Source organism: Ictidomys tridecemlineatus, chromosome 10 (assembly GCF_052094955.1).
Source record: "Ictidomys tridecemlineatus isolate mIctTri1 chromosome 10, mIctTri1.hap1, whole genome shotgun sequence".
Classification (NCBI taxonomy): domain Eukaryota; kingdom Metazoa; phylum Chordata; class Mammalia; order Rodentia; family Sciuridae; genus Ictidomys; species Ictidomys tridecemlineatus.
Genome location: NC_135486.1, coordinates 92028317 through 92051480, shown reverse-complemented (window position 1 = coordinate 92051480; position 23164 = coordinate 92028317). Strand labels below are relative to the sequence as shown.

At 32.2% G+C, this 23164-nt stretch overlaps 1 protein-coding gene across 6 annotated transcripts in view; it reads right to left on the bottom strand.

Annotated features, from left to right (window-relative positions):
• Epc1 (enhancer of polycomb 1) overlaps positions 1 to 23164 on the bottom strand; it is an 83706-nt gene that overhangs the window by 5705 nt on the left and 54837 nt on the right. For all 6 annotated transcript variants that reach the window (XM_078023433.1, XM_013360983.4, XM_040276698.2 and 3 more), the window contains 9 exons: positions 20648 to 20807; positions 13601 to 13746; positions 12980 to 13186; positions 12471 to 12619; positions 11044 to 11203; positions 8672 to 8845; positions 8494 to 8583; positions 8265 to 8413; positions 6897 to 7249 (listed from right to left, as the gene is read on the bottom strand). In XM_078023433.1, the coding sequence (XP_077879559.1) occupies positions 6897 to 7249; positions 8265 to 8413; positions 8494 to 8583; positions 8672 to 8845; positions 11044 to 11203; positions 12471 to 12619; positions 12980 to 13186; positions 13601 to 13746; positions 20648 to 20807 (1588 nt within the window). The remainder of the gene's footprint in view (positions 1 to 6896; positions 7250 to 8264; positions 8414 to 8493; positions 8584 to 8671; positions 8846 to 11043; positions 11204 to 12470; positions 12620 to 12979; positions 13187 to 13600; positions 13747 to 20647; positions 20808 to 23164) is intronic.

The following is a 23164-nucleotide window of genomic DNA, read 5'->3' as shown; positions in this document are numbered from 1 at the left end:
GTACAGAATGATGTCTGAGGAAAGACACTGTGTTATGCTACTTATGTTTGTCTATGGAGAGCTCAGTTCTAAAAAAAACAAACAAAAAAATGTTCATTTATTACCCCCCCAAAAAGTGTGTGCAGTTTTTAAAAAGGAAACCTTTTTCTTTTTTAAATTTTTTTGCCAATTAAAAAAAGAAAAAAAAAAAAAAGCACATACAATCACAATACACCTAACTTTAAAGGCTTCTTTAAGAAGCCTGTCATGTCTGAGTAAACAAAATAAAAAGAGGTTATCATGCATCCCTGGTACAAGGGAATCTATAAATCATGCAAATTTCCTCAATCTAAAGTTTGATGTTTACAAAATACTTCACCTAATTTGTTGTTTAACTGCTAATAATTTAGTTAAAATATCACTTCATCAATTTTTATAGTTTTTACTTATAACTCAAAGAATCTCTAGCTATACCCCAGGATAATGTTTCTGTCTGATACAACTAGAAAATGTTTAGGTAACAAATTCCATAATATTTTGAATGGATCAGAAAATCATGAAATAGAATTCAAGGAAGACTCATCAGTTATTCATGTCTAACCAGGCTTTTGTACTTGAGCTGAACTAAATTCTTGGGCTATAAGAGCAAAAAAGTAATTTCTTGTTCTAAAAAGTCTACTGTTGGTTTTCTTATTTTATGTCTGTTACAAATTTGTCCTTTGATTAATTCCTTTCCTATTATACTGTAATTTACAGACCTGAAGTCTACAGAAGATTTATAGATGTTAGATGAACACTGGTAGAAAAGTAACCTTCATCAACATGACCATTTCCATATAACAGGGTCAAAACTTGAAGAGACTCTACACAGGTTAATGCTGCCCTGAAAGAATGTTCGTAATTTACATAGTATTTATCCTTATACTTTGAAATGTTTCTGGAAGATCAAGTCATTACTTATCTAGAAAAACAGTAATTTAGCATTCACTAAAAACCTTCATACAAACTTTTATTTACATGAAAGAAAGTATTCTTGAAATTCTTGAAAGTGTTTGTGTTTTAATTAAAAATTTAGTGATAATTACTTGGAAATCAATACAGAATAAATATTCCAAACATTCTTGTTCTATTTAAATTAATATCTTAATGAATCTTGGGAATTTGATGAATCTTGTTTTTTTAAACAAGTGTTAACTTCCTCCTAATATGGGTTTAGAAATAAAAATGCAAGCAACAATCACAAATTACACAACATTTTAGATCACTGTTAGTCTATTTCTTAGATATTGCTACACTGTCTATAGAGTCTAGTTATAAAATTTTGACTAATGTTTTTGCTAAATGGTCTAAAAGAAACAGCAACACAGAGGCTAGTAGGGAAGGTCATAAACAACACTGGTTTAGGGGCCAATATACATAGATATTTGTAGCCCCCAGCTCCACCATAATTGGCTGAGTATTTTTGAGCAAGGTATTTGTTTTGTGACTCAGTATCTTCATTTAAATGTGAAAGAGATTAAATTAGGAGATCATTAGGTTCTTTTCAGCTATATGAGATATTAAGATTTTACTTTTTTTTTCTGAAAAATAAAATTCCAAGCCAAAAGAAGGATGTTTGAATGAGTAGAAAAAATTGGATAATGATAAAATAATAAATTTGGGCAAATATGATCTGAACTGGGTTTTATATTATTATGGCTACAGAAAATCAATAAGTGCTCAGTTGTTATAATTCAAAAATCTAATTGTTCTGGGCATGGTGGCGCACACCTGTAATACCAGCAGCTCAGGAAGCTAAGGCAGGAGGAGCAAGAGTTCAAAAGCCAGCCTTAGCAAAATCGAGGTACTAGGCAATGCAGTGAGACCCTGTCTTTAAATAAAATACAAAATAGGGCTAAGGATATGGCTCAGTGTTTGAGTGTTCCTGAGTTCAATCCCTGGTACCAACATCCCCCATCTAATTAAATGCTAAATGAAAAGCAAAAATGACCATACTGCCCTAAGTCTCACTGAAGTATCAAGGTAGAAAATTTTGTTGCACACTTGTCTCCAGATATTGGTGTGGAGGTCAAGTATATAATTCACACAAATAGGTTATTATGGACATAAGACCAAATCTAGAAATAGAACACTTTCACAGTATCAAACAAAGAAACAAACAAAAGACTGAGATCAGGAGAAACTCTTAGTATAAATTTCCTCATATAATCTCATATTAGAGATCAAGAAATTTCTGCGATCAAACAGATATTCAGTAGGGGAAGAGAAAAACAAAAAATCCCCATCAAATCAATCAACACTTGTAATTTAAAAACAAATAGACAAAAATTCTGTTTTAGGTTTAATATTATTTTTAAGAAGTAAACTTTTATGTACCAACAGTTTGAATCAAGTAATTTAAAAATCATCACATGTAGAGCACCTGACAAGACTCTATATAGGAAAGAACAGTCATGTGCAGGCTACAATTAAAAGCTGAGGATGTATAACTGGGAATTAGGACTAGGGAAGGAAGCATGCCAAGACTCTCATATTCGAAGGGCAATATGATGTTGGAGAGCAAGCATACTCACTCAGATGCTTCCACAGGTAAAACACAAACCTGTATGTTTAAATTTAAGGAGACAACTTTTGGTTCACTATATGGACAAACTTTCTAACCAAGATCATTCAACCTAAAATAATTTGATTTAGAAAGATGAACTTTTCCCTTATTAGAAATTCACAAAGATAGAAACCTTTTTTTTTTTTTTTTTTGGTAGCCTAATTTTCTGGGAAGGAATTTGTGTGAAATCACCTGACTTTACGAAACCATGATGTGGCCCAACAGCACCTGTTGCTTAGTAGTCATACTCCTAAAACTGGAGCAGCTCTATTAAAATGCTCTAAAGGGGTTGGGTGGGAAGGGTGACAGGTGCTTAGAAAGAAAGAAACAATTTCAGAAGCTGTGGTTGTGGCTCAGTGGTACAGCTCTCGTCTAGCTCATGTGAGGCACTGGATTCCATCCTCAGCACCACATAAAAATGAAATAAAGGTTATTGTGTCCACCAACAACTAAAACAAATATTTAAAAAATAAAAAAAGAAAGACAGAAATAATTTCAAAATTCAGTTAGGGAAGATGGAGTCTAGATTATCAAAAGATATACTTTGATAGAGACAAACAAAACCCCCAAAGCCTATTTTAAAAGATACTGCGGAATTAGAAATTTCTTTGAGCAGTAAATAGGCAGAAAATTATTTTAATATAAAAAAAAGGTAACTTCAAATAAATAAATACAAAGTGAAATGAATCCAGGTAGTTTACTAAAGTAAGATCCCATAATTAATGAGCTTAAATTGATAAGGTTCATGAGCCCTTTTCAGCCCTTTAGAAATCCAATTTGAAACCCAAAGTTTGTTGTCATTCACTTAGTGGCAAACTATGAACACATTTGACTGTGGTTGACCTGAACATGAAAATTATTTGTAGTAAATATTGCTCTTAATGAGACATTTCTTTAATGTTGCTGTACAACTGTAGAAGAACTACTAGTGCATTTTATACATGCCCTGCTTCACTCTGCTCATTATGCTGTACACTATTATCTATTTTCTACTGTGAAAAATATATAATTTTGAAACACTGGAATAACAATTAAGGTCCTGCAGAGTTACAAAATATAGTGATTAAAAGTGTTTAGTGCTCAAATCTACAGTTCCTTTTCCATAGTAAAATTAAATATCTGTTACACACTTAACAAATCAGATCTGGAGTATAGATATGTGAGCTTAGAAAAATTATTTACAGTGCTGCTGAAATTTTATTGGAAACTAGGAATTAAAATCCTGAACTTGATCATTCTGGTTTAAATGTCATCTTCTCGTTTCAGTTTTTCTGAATTATATTAGGAGCCTTATGTAAGAATTCCCTCTAGGTATGAAATATATTAATGTTTTTATTTGATATCTCCCAAACTCAAACACACAGAAATGAATACTGAGTCACTGAAAAATCACTAAATTTTCAAAGGTATTACTGTATATTAAAAAAAAATAGATAATATGTTATTTAAGTAATTTAAAAAAAGGCAATTTAAATACAAAACCTAGTCCTAGAAATCCTAAATATACATTTAGGTCTTTCTAATTTCCTCAACACTGTGCTATCCTGCTATATAGTATGCAGAGGACCAAGTACTCAATAACACCTGGATTAGAAGGCTACCTAACATCTGAGTCATCAGCATATCTTTTTGCTTACATAACTGCAAAATGGCCAAGACTGGGAAGAAAGCAAAACAGATTCTGAGCAATTGAAATAGAGTTTATAAAAGTTGGTGTGTTAAAATTTATGCACTTCACTAAAATGAATGGTCTGCTGATATCTTCATTTAGAATTTTCTATTTAAAAATGAGATGGGCTGGGGCTGTAGCTCAGTGGCAAAGCGCTTGCCTAGCATGTGTGAGGCACTGGGTTTGATCCTTAGCACCAAATAAACAGATAAAATAAAGGCATGCTGTCCATATGCAACTACCCCCCTCCTCCTTGCGCGCTCCAAAAAAAAAGTTTTTAAATGAGAGTAAAGAAGACCTCAAACATGATTAAAAGGGAGTCGGACCAGAAAGCATCACTAGTGTCATCACATAAGTATAAATCTTAATATTTATAACTGGATAATCAAAAGATGACTAAAATAATAATCCACATATTTGGCTTAAGCAGCAGGGAAGTATATTAAGGGATTCATATATGATATGATGGGTAAGTCAGTACAGTCAAAATTAAGCCTTCAAAATTCCTTTGGAGTATGTCAAACTCCTCTTTCAATAAACTAAACACAGTGTTTTATCTAGCATCAGATCACATCAGGGTTTTGGGGTTTCTTTAAGTCCCAGATGAAGAAATGTGGTTTCTGCCTGGGGACCATGCTGTATGAAAAACATTCTTTTTTAAAACTATAATGATATAAAATATGAGGAGAGATTTTTAATCTATGAATAAAGTAGAAAATTGGAACACTGTAAGAAAACAGCAAAGAAATTCTCTTTTCCCATTCTAGGCTCACTCTGGAGAACCCACATTCATCAGAAAAACTTTATAGGTAGGTATCACATGTAAACTGCTAAACTTTAGTTCTTTTCTCCAGGGACCAATAGTTGGAATTCACTTATCTCAAATACACATTAGATACAACTTAATTGTAATTCAGAGTGTAAAAAGAAAAGCTTTAGGTCTCTGGGATATTCACAAGTATGAAAGAATAAATATTGTTAACCTATAGTAGTAGTCTGTAGACATCTATTCTATATAGAAAAATCTGGCAAAACTTAAGAGAAAATTGAAAAGCAGTACCGATAGGAAAAGATGCCTCCATCTTTCAAGAAACAAAATAGATATCTAGGGGAAAAGAAATGATTAACAACAACTATGAGGTCACTAAAAAATTTTTTCAGCTCATTTTGGTAATGTTCACATTTTAAATGTCAAGAAAGTTTTACAATTGACATTCATATGCCTATGTAAGTAGAACCCAAAATAACCTACATGAAAAAGATCATAATAAAATCTTTAGAATATATAAGTTCATTTCTCTATTTTAGGGAGTCAAGTAGATGTGGATTGATGAAACAGTTATTTGAGATGAATCAAAGGATTTTATACAGCTCAAAAAGGTTAATTACCAGAAACTATTATAAGTTTATACTTTTAAAATCTCCATACTCACAATGTATGTAAGTCTTCATATTGGAAGTTTTTCATTTTGTTTTTTAAGCCTATACAGCAGATAAAACCTGGCTTTTTGTGATAAAAGACACTAAAATTAATGGAATTGTAAATAATGTTAGGCCTCAGAAAAGCTGTTTATTTTCTAGTTGATTTCTGAAGTGTAATAAGTTTTCTCATGAGCTGAAAGACTCCCATTTCATGAAAGTACTGCTTTGTAATCAAAGAAAATTAGTTTTTGGAACATTTTCTTGAGGACTTCAAAAATATTTTATATTTTATATTTATAAAGTGTAACCTTAACAGAAGATTAGGGAATAAAGACCTTTATAATACTTTCACAAATCTGTATTTAAATTCCTTAAAAAGTTGTAGTGAAATGCTTTTAACAGTTTAGTTCTATAATCTATAAATAGAAGCTAAGGGCTGGGATGTAGCTCAGTGGTAGAGTGCTTGCCTAACAAGGTCCATTGACACCTACAACTAAACTATATTTTAAATAATAATAATAGAGGCTGGGGCTGTAGCTCAGTGGCAGAGTGCTTGCCTCACACATGTGAGGCACTGGGTTTAATCCTCAGCACCGCATAAAAGTAAATAAATAGAATAAAGGCATGCTGTCCATCTACAACTACAAAAATAGTTAAAAAATAATAATAATAAAATAGAAAGCTAAATTGAAAGGAATATTTTAAGTAGAAAGCATTTATTTTACGTACATTTCACAATATAGGAATAATAATAAAGTCAATATTATGGAAAAAAATTTAAATACTAAAATAACCCTTTAGCTTAAATATTTTTTTCTGAAAATATAGTTTGTTTCTCATAGTTTTCTAAATTATTATTGTGTCAGCATGTAAGTTATACATACCTATTGTCTATTCATCGTTACATTTAAGCAGACTAAAATAAAAACTAGAAGTATTCAAGCATAAAAAAGTTAACAAGTAGGCTCCATTTTCTTTTCATATTAACTGAAAATGACTGATGAATGTTGTGGTTCACAGACTTCATTCAGGAAACAAATATCACACATTCAGTAGTAACAAATCACCTTTGTATGTGTGGGTAAATGAAAGCACACACCTAGGGACTACAGCAATAGTATGACTGAACAGGATTCAAAAAAGTACTTATTACAACAGACCACATACCCCCCCAAAATGAACAAGCCCATCTACAGAAATGCACATCACAAATAAACATACCAAAGTGTGCTGAACCACTGCTACTTTTACTTTGCGTGGAGGTACTGCATGTCTGGGTCCCAGGTTGTGCTGTTCCTGTTCGATTTATACTCCTATATAATTTTCTATTGGAGAGTTCATCATTGTCACTGTCATGTAGGGATGGTGTCCGAGGCCTAAAATGCCGCCATCTACATGATTTGATATTGACTAGTATCTGACTGAGGTCTTTAGAGAAAGATTTGTCCGAGGTATTTGTTTCTGAGGTATTGGCAAACTGATTGACTGGAGAATGTTGTGGTGAGGAAAGCATTTCCAAATCCAGATGGCGAAACATACTGTCATATTCTGAATAAGCTCTGTCCAGTAAGACCCTATTAAAAATAAGACATGTAATGTTTACTTAAAATTGCAATTCAGAGGTTATATAAAAGATTTTTCTTTCTTTCTCAACTTAAAAAAAAAGGAATAAAAGCATACTAAGTATTTAAAATCATACTATAAAGTTGATTATTTCAGTTTTTGGCTCTTTTAGGCCCAAATCTCATTTTTTTCTTTTTTTGGGGGGAGAGGAGCACTGTGGACTAAACCAGAGGTGCTTAACTACTGAGACACATCCTTAGCCATACCCCGGCTACCTTTTATAAATTTTTTGTTTTGAGACAGGATCTTGCTAAGTTGCTTAGGGCCTTGTTAGGGTGCTAAAGCTACCTGCCTCAACCTCCAGAGTTGCTGGGATTATAGGCACATCAGGCTCAAAATCTCAATTTTTGACACAGTTTCTATTTTTCAAATTGATTTTCAACCAAAAATTTTATTTATCTTTGTTTTCAGCGACCCTGCAATTCCTTTCCTTTCCTCATACAAACAACTCATATAAAGGCCTTTAGACTATGTAGGAAGAAAAATTAAATTCTGACAAACTGGGATGTAAAGATTGGGTCACATATGGATTCTTTTAGTTAAAAAGTTAGACAAACCATTATCTTAGTTAACATGACAATTTTGGGCCTATTTAAGTCCCTTCTCCCAGAACCCAACATTTTTTTATAGTCTTGTTTAGCTTAATACAGTATGTGCAATAAGGATTTATTTATATTCATCCATTCCCTTTTCTTAGAATTCTATCCCTTGATAATTTAACTGAGGTATTCCATCTTGGGAAGAAAAGGAAATTCATTTGGGATTCATTGAGAGTTATACATTGTGTGAGCTATGGTTGTATAGGAAACGAATAGCAGAGGCAAAAATATTTCAGTCAACAAATCAGTTAAGAACAGCAAATAGTAACTGGTAAGCTGTTTAGAATGACTGTCTTACTTTAAACTCTGAATTTGATTACTTTACTGTCTAAAATATCTCTATACTGGGAATGCTGAAATACCTTACCTTCCACCGCGCCCAACCCGTCTTCGTGCAAATCCAATACACCTTTGGGGTACGGTGAGAGTAGTCAAGCAGTATCTGTATCGCACATCCCCTAATCCTCCATCCTTAGGACTAGTCCAAGGCCAGTTGCCAGTTTGGTCTAAGTGAGGCTAAAAGAAAGTCCAAATTATTTTATTTCATGAGTTAAATGCAAATAGAATGTTATTTACAAATAAGGTCTGAAACTTACAGCATAGTACTGACAGCCTGCTTTCCTACGGAAAGCAAAAGGACCATCAGGATCATTCTCTTCCTCAGCTTCTGAAGAGCCAGACAACACCTTTAAATACAAAATAAATGAAACAGGTTAAACATGTGACTTTCTACATTCCTCTCCTATGTTAATAGAGACATTCGCATATTTTTACCTGGGAGAGAGGTTCTTCATCTGAGCTGGGAAAGTCATACTGATTTAAATCTTTAGCATTAAAGACTGGCAGTGCAGGACTCGTCTGTTGAGGAGTAGCAGCAGCAGACGATGGTAAGACTTTGGGCTTCTTTTCGTATTTCCGTTTCGGTCGGATAAGATCAGTTTTATCTTGCTGCAACAAAGATGTGAATTAATTATATACTAGAAACCATGTTCTACAAAACTTCAGTTTTTTTGGAAATTAAAAAAAAGAAGCTTATTGCTTTGATGAAAGTGTTCATATTCATAAGGTAAGACTTTTATGTCTGGTCATCTTACACTGTAAAGAAGTTGATCTCTGTGAAAGCATGAGTATATTGTACAATCCAACATAGTTCTATATATCATTTTGTTTCAAAGAAAGTAAAACGAAAGAACAGAAGTTCTGCAGTATTTGCCACTGGCTCTGATAATTTTTTTTTAATTTTCTATGAAAATTCTGGAGAGTGGGGGTGATATATAGGCCTTGGTCTCAAGCAATAACAAATCAATATAGGAAAAATAATAATAAAAACAACTTTACCCAAACACAAAGCAAACTACAGATAATGGTTAAGAAAGTAGTACATAAAATTATAATGTTGAAGAGTAATAAACATAAAAATTAAGGACTTGCTACCTGAACAATAACAAGTCTTTCTGGAGTGTTAGATTTTGAGCAGTGCCAGAAGACAAAGATATAAAAAATCATTAAATAAGGGAAACACCAGGATAAAACAGAGGCAAGACTAAGTTGACAGAACACAGTGCATGTTAGAAATATGTATGTTAGATGATGGCAAAGGTTAGGATAAGTATGAATTTGACATGTAGGCAACAGTAAGGAAAATTAGAGGCAAACATATTTGTTAAGAAGAAAAAGGTCATGGCAAGAATTATGGTATGTAAACATATTAAGAATTCATATTAATTCTTATGTAATTTATGGAATTATAGTTTACTAGGAAAAATTAACTACTCAATCATAAAGTATCTTTCTTCAATTACTATTGTTGTACTGAGAAGAAAGACTTAATTGAAAGCTAACTGCAAAACAAAACATTATTCAGAAGTTATTATAAATGGTATCCTGTAATGACTACATTATTAGCTACCATTTTTCTTTAAAACATAATTAAAAAGCTTGATCTTGGGGCTGGGGATGTGGCTCAAGGGATAGCACGCTCGCCTGGCATGCCTGCGGCCCGGGTTCGATCCTCAGCACCACATACCAACAAAGATGTTGTGTCCGCCGAGAACTAAAAAATAAATATTAAAAATTCTCTCTCTCTCCTCTCTCATTTAAAAAAAAAAAAAAAAAGCGTGATCTTACTCAGTAAAATTTGGGATCCAAATACCATATAATAAAATGATCAAGATAATGAAACAGTCCCTTTAAGAATTCTGTCTTAATTTAGAGGAATTTAAAGTACCTGCAAGTGTGAGGGCTCATATTTCTGGCACATAGAGAGAAAAGTAACATCAGAATTAAATAAAGAGTTTAATCTGGAAATATAACTGAAGGGTAACTGACACTGGATTCAAGTAGAGGAAAAACCACACAGGAGAGTCAGATAGGGGAACCATAGATTTAAAATACTAAAAGTAGAAAAATAGCCATTCAATTTTAAAGGCATAGTTAAATTATAAAAGTGGAACATAAAATTTAGATTAAGTATAAAATTTTAATGTCCATGGATCATATCTTTATATAAGTAAAAGGAAAAATTCTTGTATAACCCTCACTTTTTAGATGTACTATCTATATTACAAACTATTAAAGAGATACACCTGAATTACCACTTTTAATTTTGCTTACGTATAGATGTGTTCACAAAAGATAAATTTCACATATTTGTCCCTAACCTTTTGTATTTTATTTATATTACTTCAATACCTGATAATCCTACTACTAGTAAAATACTCCTTTTATCAGATATATAGTAATAAACTCTACCTTTATAAGGAAATAACCAAAATAAAAATAAAGTTTTAATTACAAATTTCTGCTTTTTTAATAAGCAACATACTTCATGGTCGGTTTTTTTTTATGTGCTTTTACTTTTCTGGGAGGGGGAAGGGGGGATACGGGGATTGAATTCAGGGGCACTAGACTGTAAGCCACATCCGCAACCCTATTTTATTGAGAGAGAGGGTCTCATTCAATTGCTTAGTGTCTTGCTTTTGTTGAGGCTGGCTTTGAACTCCTGATCCTCCTGGCTCAGCCTCCTGGGGTGCTGGGATTACAGGTTTGCACCAGTGTGCCCAGTTGTGTTTTGACTTTTTATTCTCATTCTAATGATAAAATATCATCCCATTATCTGATACTATATCACAAAAAAGTTTAATTACCTTATTAACTTTAAACTCCTTCACATCCATTACTTCCTGATGTTTAAACTGACTGCTATTAGTAATAGGGATGATGGGGATGGCATAAGTAGGTTTCATCGGCTGTCTCTGTGCCATAACCTCAGACATGATCTCTCCATTGTAGTCACCCAAATTATACCTGAAATGATAAAAAAAGAAGTTTAAAACAATGATATTCGAAGAGCATGTGATGTTTTGATAAATATACATACTGTGAAATGACTACTATGATGAAGCTAATTAACATATCTATCACCTCACACACAGTACATAGGAGGGTCTGATTACCTTGAAGCAAATTTCAAGAATACAATACATTGTTATTAACTATTCTGTACATTAGGTCTTCAGAACTTATTTGTTTTATGACCACAACTTCATACCCTCTGATCAACATACAAAAATGTACAATCTTTACTTTTCAACTATACCTAAATAAAGCTGGGAGGAAAAGAAAGTTTAAAAAAGTTACTTTTGAAAGTATAAATCCTTATGACTATTAATAACTGAAATATAATTATAAACATCAATTGGACATAGGTAATTAAGTCTAGTTAAACCTGAACTATTTGCTGAATGTCTATTAAAATTAAAGATAAATAATCCTTGTTTCTTTCTTCTACTTTTTTTGTCTCATAGCTTTTTCTTGACACATAATGACACTGGAAAAAAGAGAATACTTGGATTCCTGCCTTAACAATTTTGGTGAAAGACTGGTAGAAAAGTAGAAATTAATGCATAAAATGGTGTTGAAAATTTCCTGCTAATTGTAACTGTCTGTACTAAAAACCAAATTTCTTGTGATTTCTTTCAGAAAAATTAAACAGTGATTTTCTTACTGAGAAATATGGCAGTCAGACTTGAAGTTTTTGTTGTGTACCTCACTACCATTCCCCCTTCTTTACTTTTTTATGAAAACCATCAATTATTTAACGGGCCAGGGAAATAGCTCAGTTGGTGAAGTACTACTTGTCTAGCATGCACAAGGCCCTGGGTTCAATCCCCAGTACAAAAACAAACAAAATCCAATTATTTAAAAAGTGTGTGTATACATACAAATAAATAATTAGTACTATATCAAGTGAATAAAACAAAACCCACAAAATACAAAAATGTTCTCTCTCTCAAAGCCCTATACACAACAAGTAAGAACAAATGAAAGAGATTTCAAAATGGAAATATCTGATACATTTCACAGTTAGTGAGCCCAGTCACTTTTAAAAAAAAGAAAGATAGGAATACATGTAAATTATACAAGCTTAGTATCACACCACACATTTAAACAGTTTCTATTATTAAAAGTAGATATTCTGTAATTACAGATAATTGCTCAGGAAATAAATTAACTTAATATACCAAAATGCTACTGCTACCATACTTCCTAGTACCATTAAAATGTACTTTACCTCTTTTCCATAATTTCCAGTGTTAAGTGCAATAGCTCCCTTTTACTCTTTTCTCTTCTTTTTATCATTTCTAGAATAGTAACAGCCCGACTTAGATCTCGACGCAGCTTAAGCATTTTTTCATAAGAGGCTTCATCATTTTTGCGATTCTGCAAATATTAAAGTTGCTTGTTTAATGTCAATAATACTCCTAATTAGTAGCACTGTGAGCCAAGTTATTGATACTTAAGAATGTATACATTTGAAGGGTTAATTGGAATTTAAAGACATTGGAAGACAGTATGGAACACCAGGAAATCAATTTTGTATAAGATTTTTAAGGGTATTAACATTAAAATATACCAGTAACAGCTATACAGTAAATCTTAAAGTCAACTTATTTTCAATTATATCTTTCATTATAATTGTAAAGAGTTGCATTTAACAAAAATTAAATCAAAGAAAATTGAGATTAATTACTATAAATAATTTTTATAGATTTAAAGAAAAAAAAATCCAAAGTCACTTACTTTTCGAGTCTGCATTTTTTCAGTGCGTCTTCTAAAAGCCACATAAGGATCATTTGTGCTGGAACCATCTCGCTTTTCTTGTTTTACTGATGGGATAAGAGATGGCCCTCGACAGTTTTTTCTCTTTTTAATCCAGTATTCATAAACTTCTCTAATTAGTTCATCATCTTCTTTTAGCAGTAGTTTGGCTTCCTGTAGACTGACTGGCTAAATATAAAACCACTGTGTCATTTTCATATAATATATAGGGTTCAAAATTGTTATTTCTCAATTTAAATGACAATACTCAAAAATGTATATTGTATAATACAATAGCAAACTTACATATTGTACCTTATACACTGAGCTAGGTGCTGTAAGCACACTCATTATTTTATCTAATTTTCACAATAATACAATGAAATTTATCGTCTACATTATGGACAAGGAAACTGAGGCACAGAGAAATTTAAAGATATTGCTCAAGATTATACAGGTTAATAATAGGCAGAGATGAGATATGAATTCATACTTTTAAACATCAAAGCCTGCTCTCTTAGCTCCCTTCAGTATCATGCAATTTCCATATAATATAGACTTTTACACAATACATACATACATTATATGTAAATGGAATTGTACCTGCTGACCACTGCCTTTTTCTAGACGGTCAATCATTTCCTCAAATTGCAGTGGACAGATGTCCATTTTCTTTTTTAATTTATTCACAAATACTTCATCTTCAGAATCCAAATCATAATCAGGCTGTTCAGCATCCAAACTAAAAGCTGACAGAAGAAACCATAAACAATCATTTACTGTGTGAATTCATCAACAAAAACGTCTCACAGATGTCTGGATAAAAGCAAGACCTGGATTTTCTAAGGAAAAAAGACTTTTAGATTTTGCTTCAGAGCCACAAACAATCTAAGCTCACAGATATATTATTCATATTCATCTTTACTACAAATACAGATAAAAATGATATAAGACAGTGAATAGGATACCCTCCACCCACTCTAAAAGCAAGTAAACTAGAAGTCCTTTACTAAAAACATCAATGGATTATTAAATGTGTCTGGTGAAACCATGTGGAAATGCCATTTTTGTAGCTCAAAAATCACATATTAGCGATTTCATATAGTTTTCCATAATATAAAATAATAAGGTCATTAAGTCATTATTTTTAAGTCCTATCTTACAGATCATTAAACTACTTTACTAAAAGCTTAGAGACTGGTGGTTAAAGATGAAGTGTTAAAACCCACTACCAATAACAATGACAGTGAGTGCATTCCTGCCAAGGAGACTTATTCTCCTTGAGAATCACTATCATGACAATGGAAATGTGAGGTTTATTTCACAGATCTGTCATCAAGAATCACTTGCCATTCAATTATTTATCCAAATTAAGCTAGGTTGATATTGATATAAGCAAAAATATTAAATAGTTTGATATCAAAATATTTGTTGTCCTTCTCTTGGTCAATTCCTTCTCCCTTAGAGTCTAAATACTCATATACTAAAATGGCATGAGGTTCTTTTTACCTAGTCTCTCTAATGTCATCTGTACTTTATGAACCAGTAATGTCAAAATTTATATATTTCATAGAGAGCACGCTATTTGATGACTTTGGGCTTTTACATTAGCTGTTTTCTGACTACCCACAAAATACGCCAATGTCTTATTTAATGTTTTTAATATTCAGTCAAACATCACTCCTTTGGAATCCTTTCTTGACTATCCTTCACCCAATAAGTGATTCCTAACTTTCCTTAGTAGAAACTACGAAGCCTCACACCAGAAAAATAGGTTGTATAAAAGTATACACACTATGTTATATAAATTACAGGCAATTCAGACATGTACCTAAAAGTTATGGCACACAGGTTAAAAAATCTGCTCCAGATCACTTTCTTTCTATCATACCATTTTCTGTATATACTTTATAATCTACTTGTTAAGCATGTACCTCCCCCCTATTAAAATGTGACTGATCTCTTTTAAGGGGAAGCATATGTGCTCTTTTTATCTCCACATCTCCAAGTGGAAATAAAGTAACATGTTTCCTCTTGTATGTCACCTCTGCTTGAAAATTAATAGTATTCAAATGTTATGAAAAACCAGTCATCCATTAGTAAAGTCTGTGATAGATTAAGAGGAAAATATTCGGCTACCAAATACCAACCATCATGCTTCAAGCTTAACATAGTAACTGATCCAGAGGAATCCAGTATATACATGAAGAGTTAAATGTATTATTAAACTATTTTATTTTCTGTTTTGACCTATACCACTTAACATTCCTGATTTAAGTAAGTAGATATTCAGACCCTATAAAAATCTCTAGATATTAGTCTCTCTGAATCCATGTCACTTACAGCAATAGGCACTCCAATGATTTTCCATAATTTCATTTTTGTTTGCAACTATACATGAACACGCTTTTGGAAATCTTTAAGGAGACTGAAACTGTTAGATTAAAAACACTTGATTCTTTTTGTTCCTAACCAAATTAATTCTGATCTGTGTTGCCCCATATGGTAACCCTAAGCTATGTGTAACTAATTGAATTTGTATTAATTATGTAAAATTTAGTGCTAAATATCTAATGTGCCTAGTGGCTATTCTGTACTAAACACCAAAGATTATAGAATATGTCTGTCATGATGAAAAGTTCTACTACAGAGAGCTAATTCAGATATTCCAGAAAGCCAAACTCACAGAGACTAACTACCAATGTTCTTCTGCCTTTTAGCATTTGTATTTTGAATATTTTTAGGATCTCATCTATACAATATACTTTGGTATCCTCCACATAAAATTTACTTTTCTTTAGATCAAATCACAATCACAAAATTTAACTATTCATAAAAACTGAAAAAGCTTATTTAGCATCACTTTTATTTTTACATTAAACAACAACAACATACTCCTGATATAACTTATATTATCAATGACAAATCACATTCAACATATCGGGCAACTGAAACAAGACTAGAAAGTAAGATTTCTATCACATCTATCAGGGAGCTCAGTGTCTTTTCCATTGAAAGGATATGACAAAGTCCTCTTACCTTTGCAAGAGGATTTTCTAAAATAATAAACATGAGGCTACTTGTTAGAGAACATTAAAATCCTATAGCAAAGCTAACATGTAAAGATCTGCTTTAGACTAAAAGCTCTCATAAAAAAAATTTACTTTAGGATAATCTTTTTTTTTTTTTAAAGAGAAAGAGAGAGAGAGAGAGAGAGAGAGAGGATATTTTTAATATTTATTTTTTAGTTTTCGGCAGATACAACATCTTTGTTTGTATGTGGTGCTGAGGATCGAACCCGGGCCGCACGCATGCCAGGCGAGCTTGCTACCGCTTGAGCCACATCCCCAGCCCCTAGGATAATCTTAATGTATAATTTAGCATTAGGTGAACCTGCAGCTTCCAACTATAGCTCAACCTGAGCTGATAAAGATGCAGCACTATTTACCATTGCCTTTGAAATAGGATTGCTGTAGACTTTCTGAACTCGTTAATGAAAAGAAAGGGATGATAAAAACCTAATTAGGTTCTGTCAATTATAATGAGACCTACCTAGTCAATTGTTGTTAAATAATAGAAATGACTCTTTAAAATACCGATAAACCCAGATTTATGTATAATTAAAAACAACAACAACAACAACATGCTGAGGGTGTTGTAGCTTAATGGTAGAGTGCTTGGCTAGCATGTACATACTAGTTCCTCAGTTCAATCCCTAAAACCACAAAAGCAAAAGCAAAACCAACCAGTATTAGATGTGATTCACAGATGTAAATCTGTTATATAAGTCTAAGGGAAAAGAACACAAAGTATATAAAAATCGGTTAGATATTTTTAAGAGGAAATATAATGTGGAAGATGGCCCCTAGGGGATGCCTAAAACTTGAATAAACCATATAATTAATGTCTTTTCTAACTCAACTAAGTACTTATCAAGCACTGTAGCCCTAACTTTTGCAGTGTGAGATGCAATAGCAAAGCTAGTATGAATTTCTTCTTCCTTCTTCATAATTTTGTAGACAGAAGATTCATTCTTACCATAATTTTAGCAACCACAGTATGTGATTTTTTAAGTTGAGAACTTTCACCTTTTCACTTAAAGGAAGTACTTTATATCTTCTCTTTGGCATATCTGGCATCACTGCTTTTCCTTGGGGCTTTTTTATCAAATAAAATTAAGGTTACTTGAACAAAAGCAGATGCTGTGACAGCTGTTTTGATAACCTAGTTAACTATGAATGGCTAATGAAGGGGTAGTATACACAGTGTGGATACGTTAGAAAAAGGAACACTTTATGTCTCAGGAAGGATGAACTATAATTTAAAACTAATGAACTGTTTATTTCTTGAATTTCCCACTTAATATTTTCAGATCATGGGTGATCATGAGTAACTGAAACTTTATTATAAATAAAAAGGATTTACTATAATATTTAGAGTCTAATAATAGAGGTGCAATGATATGAATGTCTATTAACAGTGCCTTTTATGGGTCAAACTAAGAGTACATTGGGTGGGTATGTCTAAAACTCTAAATAGCATTCTTAAAATGCAAGATACAAATAGTGAAAGGATATCTGGGTTCAAAAGATAGCACAAAATGTGGATTAGGGACAGAATATAATCCCTGAGGCTAAGGAGGAATTTCTCACACCAGTTTTGATGGCAAACATTATTGGTAAAGACAATAATAGGGGTAAAATTTTCCAACTAATGTTTGATGAAATGTTGATACACAACATATAATAAAGAGATCTGAAAAATGATGGATTAAAAGTTAAATAAATTGAATATCTCAAGACTGTAAGAGCTATAAAACAGCACTAATATGAATATGACTCTGGGTGTTGGGAGGGGAATAAAATATGCAAATTCTCAAACATATTTATTCATAGTCTTTTCAGGGAATACAAATTATCTATTTAAAAACTCTAAGCTTGTGTAACATTAGTTTAGGAGCAAATTGGAAATTGGGGTACTTGAAATGAACCAGTTCATTTGTTTAAGTAAAGTTCCTAAAGAATTACACATATACACTATACATATAATTATAGAGTTCCTATAGAATTCAAGAACAACTTACTAGAACACCTAGCAGCCTGTATTTAATTTTACCTTTGTAAAAATTTGCACTATAGCTTTTCCTTATTTTAGTATATTAAAAACTAATTCAGGGCTGGGGTTGTAGCCTCAGTGGCAGGGGGCTTGACTTGCTCGTGTGAGGCACTGGTTTGGTTCTCAGCATCACATAAAAATAAACAAAAAAGGCATTATGTCTAACTACAACTAAAAATTAAAAAACAAAAACTAATGCCAATATTTAAAAGTTAACACCATTTTTATACAATTTCTTCTAGAAAACAAGAGAAAGAACACTTTCCAGCTCCTTCTATAATGCCAGTATTACTGATACTGAAACCAGACAAGATAGATACTAACACCATTCATAAACTGAGATGCAAAAATCCTTGGTTAGCAAAAATTCTATCCAACAATGTATCAGAAAAAATGTCAGAGGGGCTGGGATTGTAGCTCAGGGGTAGAGTGCTGCTTGCATTGTTCGTGTGAGGCACTAGGTTCAATCCTCAGCACCACATAATAATAAATAAAAGTATTATGTCCATCTACAACTAAAAAAAATCATAAAAACATAAGATATATTCCAAATATGGAAGTGTAGTCCAATATTTGAAAATCAGTAAGTGTAACCTACCATATTAACAGGCTGAGGAAGAAGAAAAAGAAAAAACCACAGGATATCAATTGTTGCTAAAAGAGTATGCAGAAAAAATTCAACATCCATTCATGATAAAAATTCTCAGTATGAGAACTAGGGGGAACTTCAACCTCATAAAAAACCACATTAAAAAAACCTACAGGGGCTGAGGTTGTGGCTCAGTGATAGAGCACTTGTCTAGCATATATGAGGCACTGAGTTCAATCCTCAGCATCAGATAAAAATAAATAAATAAATAAATCCTACAGCTCTCTGAACCATGCACAGCCAGAGAATGAGAAGGTGTGCTCCATTTGTGTATAACGAATGTGTCAAAATACATTCTACTAACATGTATAACTAATTAGAACAAATTAAAAAAAAAAAACTAGAGCTAACTTCATATTTATAATGACATTGAATTATTCCCTTCTAATAGTAGAAATGAGGCAAAGATATTAGTTATCTTGCCACTCTTATTTTTAAGCTCCCATTACTCTCATTATTCAAATAATACTAAAGTGCATGCCATTATAATAAGACAAGAAAAGAAATTAAAGGCATGCAATTAAGAAAAAAAGGGGGGGAGCTATAAAAGACTCCCAAGATAATTCATAATTATACAGTCAGAATTTAATATGTTGTCTCTTTTTTCATTTTGTTGTTGTGATCTGTTTTGAGACAAGGTCTCACTGTGTTACTCAAGCTGTGAACTCCTGGGCTCAAGTTACCTCCCTCTTCATCCTCCTGAGTATCTGGGACTACAGGTACATGCCACCAGACCCTGCGTCTATGTCTTAAATGTAATTAAACAAGAGTGCACAACTAAACACAAACTGCTTGTGGCTTACTCTAAAGAAACCCCTCTTTTAAAGGAAATGAATAATATTAGGCCAAAGAGTTAATGATGAAAAAAAAATCATAAGTTAAAAAAATATCAGAATGTTAATAAATAAAAGCCAAAATGGACTACTTCTGGCTTTTATATTTAAAAATATTGTGAAATTAGTGTTTTTAATCTGGGACAGAAAAAACTGAATCATATAGGGAAAAGGTTAAAAGAAGCAGAAAACTAGCTAATGAGTTAAGAATTAGTTAAAACTGGTTCTCAATGTGCTTACATGGATTAAAAAAATTAAAAAACACAAAAACCCTAAAATAAAGATATAGTAATATATTAAGATATATTAATTTATAAGGCTACAACCTCTGTTCATCATCACCAAATATGGTAGCTATTAAAGGACCAATTTCTACTGGAAAAAACTAACAATACCAAGTGAAACAAACTCCCAAGTAGAACATTAAAATTTTAAAAACTAACATATCACTCTGCTAGCAGAAAACACAGACCAGAGCTTAGCAAACTACGGCCCATAGGCCTACTCTGGCCTGCCACCTATTTTTATGGATAAAGTTTTATCGAAACAGACATGTTCATCTGTTTATGTATTCTTTTCTTTTTTTTTTTTTTTTTTTTGGCGAGCACGCTACCACTTGAGCCACATCCCCAGCCCCCACGTTTATGTATTCTCTATAGCTCTCTACAATAGCAGAGATGAATAGTTGTGCCAGAGAATGAATGATTCCCCAAGCCTAAAGTATTTTTTTATCTGATCCTTTATAGGAAAAATTTGCTAAATCTTAAGAGTTAACACTTTTAATATTATTAATTCTGAAAAGAAAGAAAACTATTTCCATTCTGAGGCATATTCTTAATCCTATTTGTCTAAAGCAGCCTAAGAACCCATAGTGGAATGAAACTGAAAGTCTATGATGAAAAATGCTAATAATTTTTGGTCAGATATCTCAAACACCATTTTAAAAGGAGAAAATGCGATCTAATAACTCTCAAGTTGATGTTAGTCAGCAGGTATCTGTGAAGTTATATAAATATGAAAAAATAACAATCATTAAAAAAAGTAACTACTTACGCTGTATGTGAATGAGCTGCTTTGGCATCTTAAATTCCCCAGGATATATAGATTCATAGTAAGCAATATTACTCTCTGCCTCTGGGACTGGTATAACCATGTTATCCCTCTTCTCGCCATACACCTGCTGTGCTGAAATAGCCCGCTGAAGATGATGTTCCTAAAAAGAGGGGAAAATAATGTAAGTTTATGTATTTAAGGAGCAGCAAATAGAAAATACAGTCATACAGAGGTTTTTGCTCATTTGTTTTTAAAACAGCAGTATTTTAGTAGTAGGTCTTGAAAGCATGGGTGTTAACAATACAACTAATAGTATAAACATTTTAAGTAGAAATGAGAAGATTTTGCTACACACACTTGACTCCTCATTTTCTCTGCACCTTTACTTAAAAGGTACTACACCCAAATGGAATTATAAAAATTAAAAATTAAAAAAATTTTAAAAAAGGTTTACTAAAACTGAGATGAAAGAAAATATCTGAACTTACTACATGAAGAAAGCAAGCTGTGTATAAAAATTATTTTACTGATTCAAATCTATTCATACAGTATTTTGTAAATCTAGAATTTTATTTTAAGCAAATCAACTAATACAATCTTTTCAAAGACGGATAGAAATTATTATCTTCTCCATTTTTAGTTTATGAAATTGACACAGATTAAAATCCTGGTCTAGAGTCTTTCCTGGACAGCAGCAGAGTTGTGCCCTAGACCTAGACTCAGGCGGCATGGATTAGAATCTAACTCCAACACTGAAACAAACTGACTCCTGGCAAGAAGCTTCAGTCTTCTAAAACTGTTTCCTCTAGTGGGAGATAAATGCAATCTACAGAGTTGGTTGGAGATTTTAAGTAAGATAAATGTGAGTAAAATATTTAGTATAACAGATGCTTAAATTTGGGTTGTTACCATCCAGAAGGTTTTATTAGTTTGATACTACTACCAGCTGCCATAAAAATATTGTTCTCACCCAGTTATATCAACACTGAATTTTGGCATATACTTTATTAAACAATTATAGGTACCTGTGTATTATATAAATGTATCGCTGATGAAAAACATTCCAACAGTATGAAAAGTTCCAGTCTTCCTACGTAGTCCCAGTTAAGAATGCATATATTCTTCTAAAATATATGTGTATGAATATATGTATGATCCTATTAAAGAGTAATAGTGTTTTTATTTTTATGTGGTTAAGAACATGACTTCTGTAAATAATACCCTGGATTTAAAAAATGGTTCTACAGTCTACTAGGTCCATGACTTTGGGACTTGTAAAAAATTAATTCTCTCCCAGGGCAGTTTTATTATCTATAAATGTACATTACATGCATACCATATGGGATTGTGGTTAAGAAAAAATGCCTAAGATATAATAAGTACCCAATACCTGGTAGATGATGCCTATCTTTCCCCTATTAATGAAATAAAAGTTTTACATAGACTTAGTTATCATTTATGGCATTGTGTGTGAACAATATTCTGTAAAAATAACTTCTTACGTTTATATCCATTTTTCACAACTATAAAACTTTTGCTTATCAATATTACAATGCTTTAAAAATCTTATATGTGGTTTTATGTTGTATAGTACATCTCACATAAATCACTTGCTCATATCTTCAACAGTCAAGAAAATACTTCCCCTTTATATATGGTATATAGTGGAAAGGTATCATAATGTATGCAACATACTTTCTAACAGTTCCATAAAACATGCAGGATTCATAGAAGAAAAAAACTGCAAAATATTAACCACTGTAGAATGTAGGTGGGTGGTATGGAGATGTTCATTGTATTGTCAACTTTTATACAAATTTGAAAAAACTTATAATGAAAAAACAAAGAAGAGGGTTCTAATTCTAAGGGTCCTAGATGTATATAATACACAGCAAAAATGGTTAAGTTATTCTGTTTTTAAAAAGTCTCAACAACTGGGATAACTATTACCCTATACAATTCATATTTACTTCCTCCCAAAGTACTAAGTTTATGAGAAAGGGAGGAGACCAAATATCAGGGTAGTTGGAGAATAGTGAGGTGGGATAATTGTCAACTGCATTTACATGGGGTTTATCATGCACTCTTAGGGGTCATGTAAAGGATTTCCTCATACACATACACACACATATGGTTAAGAAGAACAATATTTAATGACACTGATAATTCTCTAAGTAAAAAAGGCTAATCTAAAAATTGTATGCTAAGGACATTTAATATTTTAAAGACATAACTGAACATATCTAATATGTAGAAAAAGGTCTAAAAGCACACACATACATAAACTAATCCTCTTTTTACTTTTATTCTCTACTTTATTTTTTTCATTGCACTTAATCTTATAATATGCTGTATAGTTGATGTGTTTACTGTCATCACCTACCTGTTCCCTTACTTCCAATCTAAGCACCATGAAAGAAATTTTTGTCTAATTTGCTTTCTGCTATAATATCACTACTCTGAAATGGTACCGGCACAGATCATGGTGCTTAAATGAATATATATGCATGCACGGGT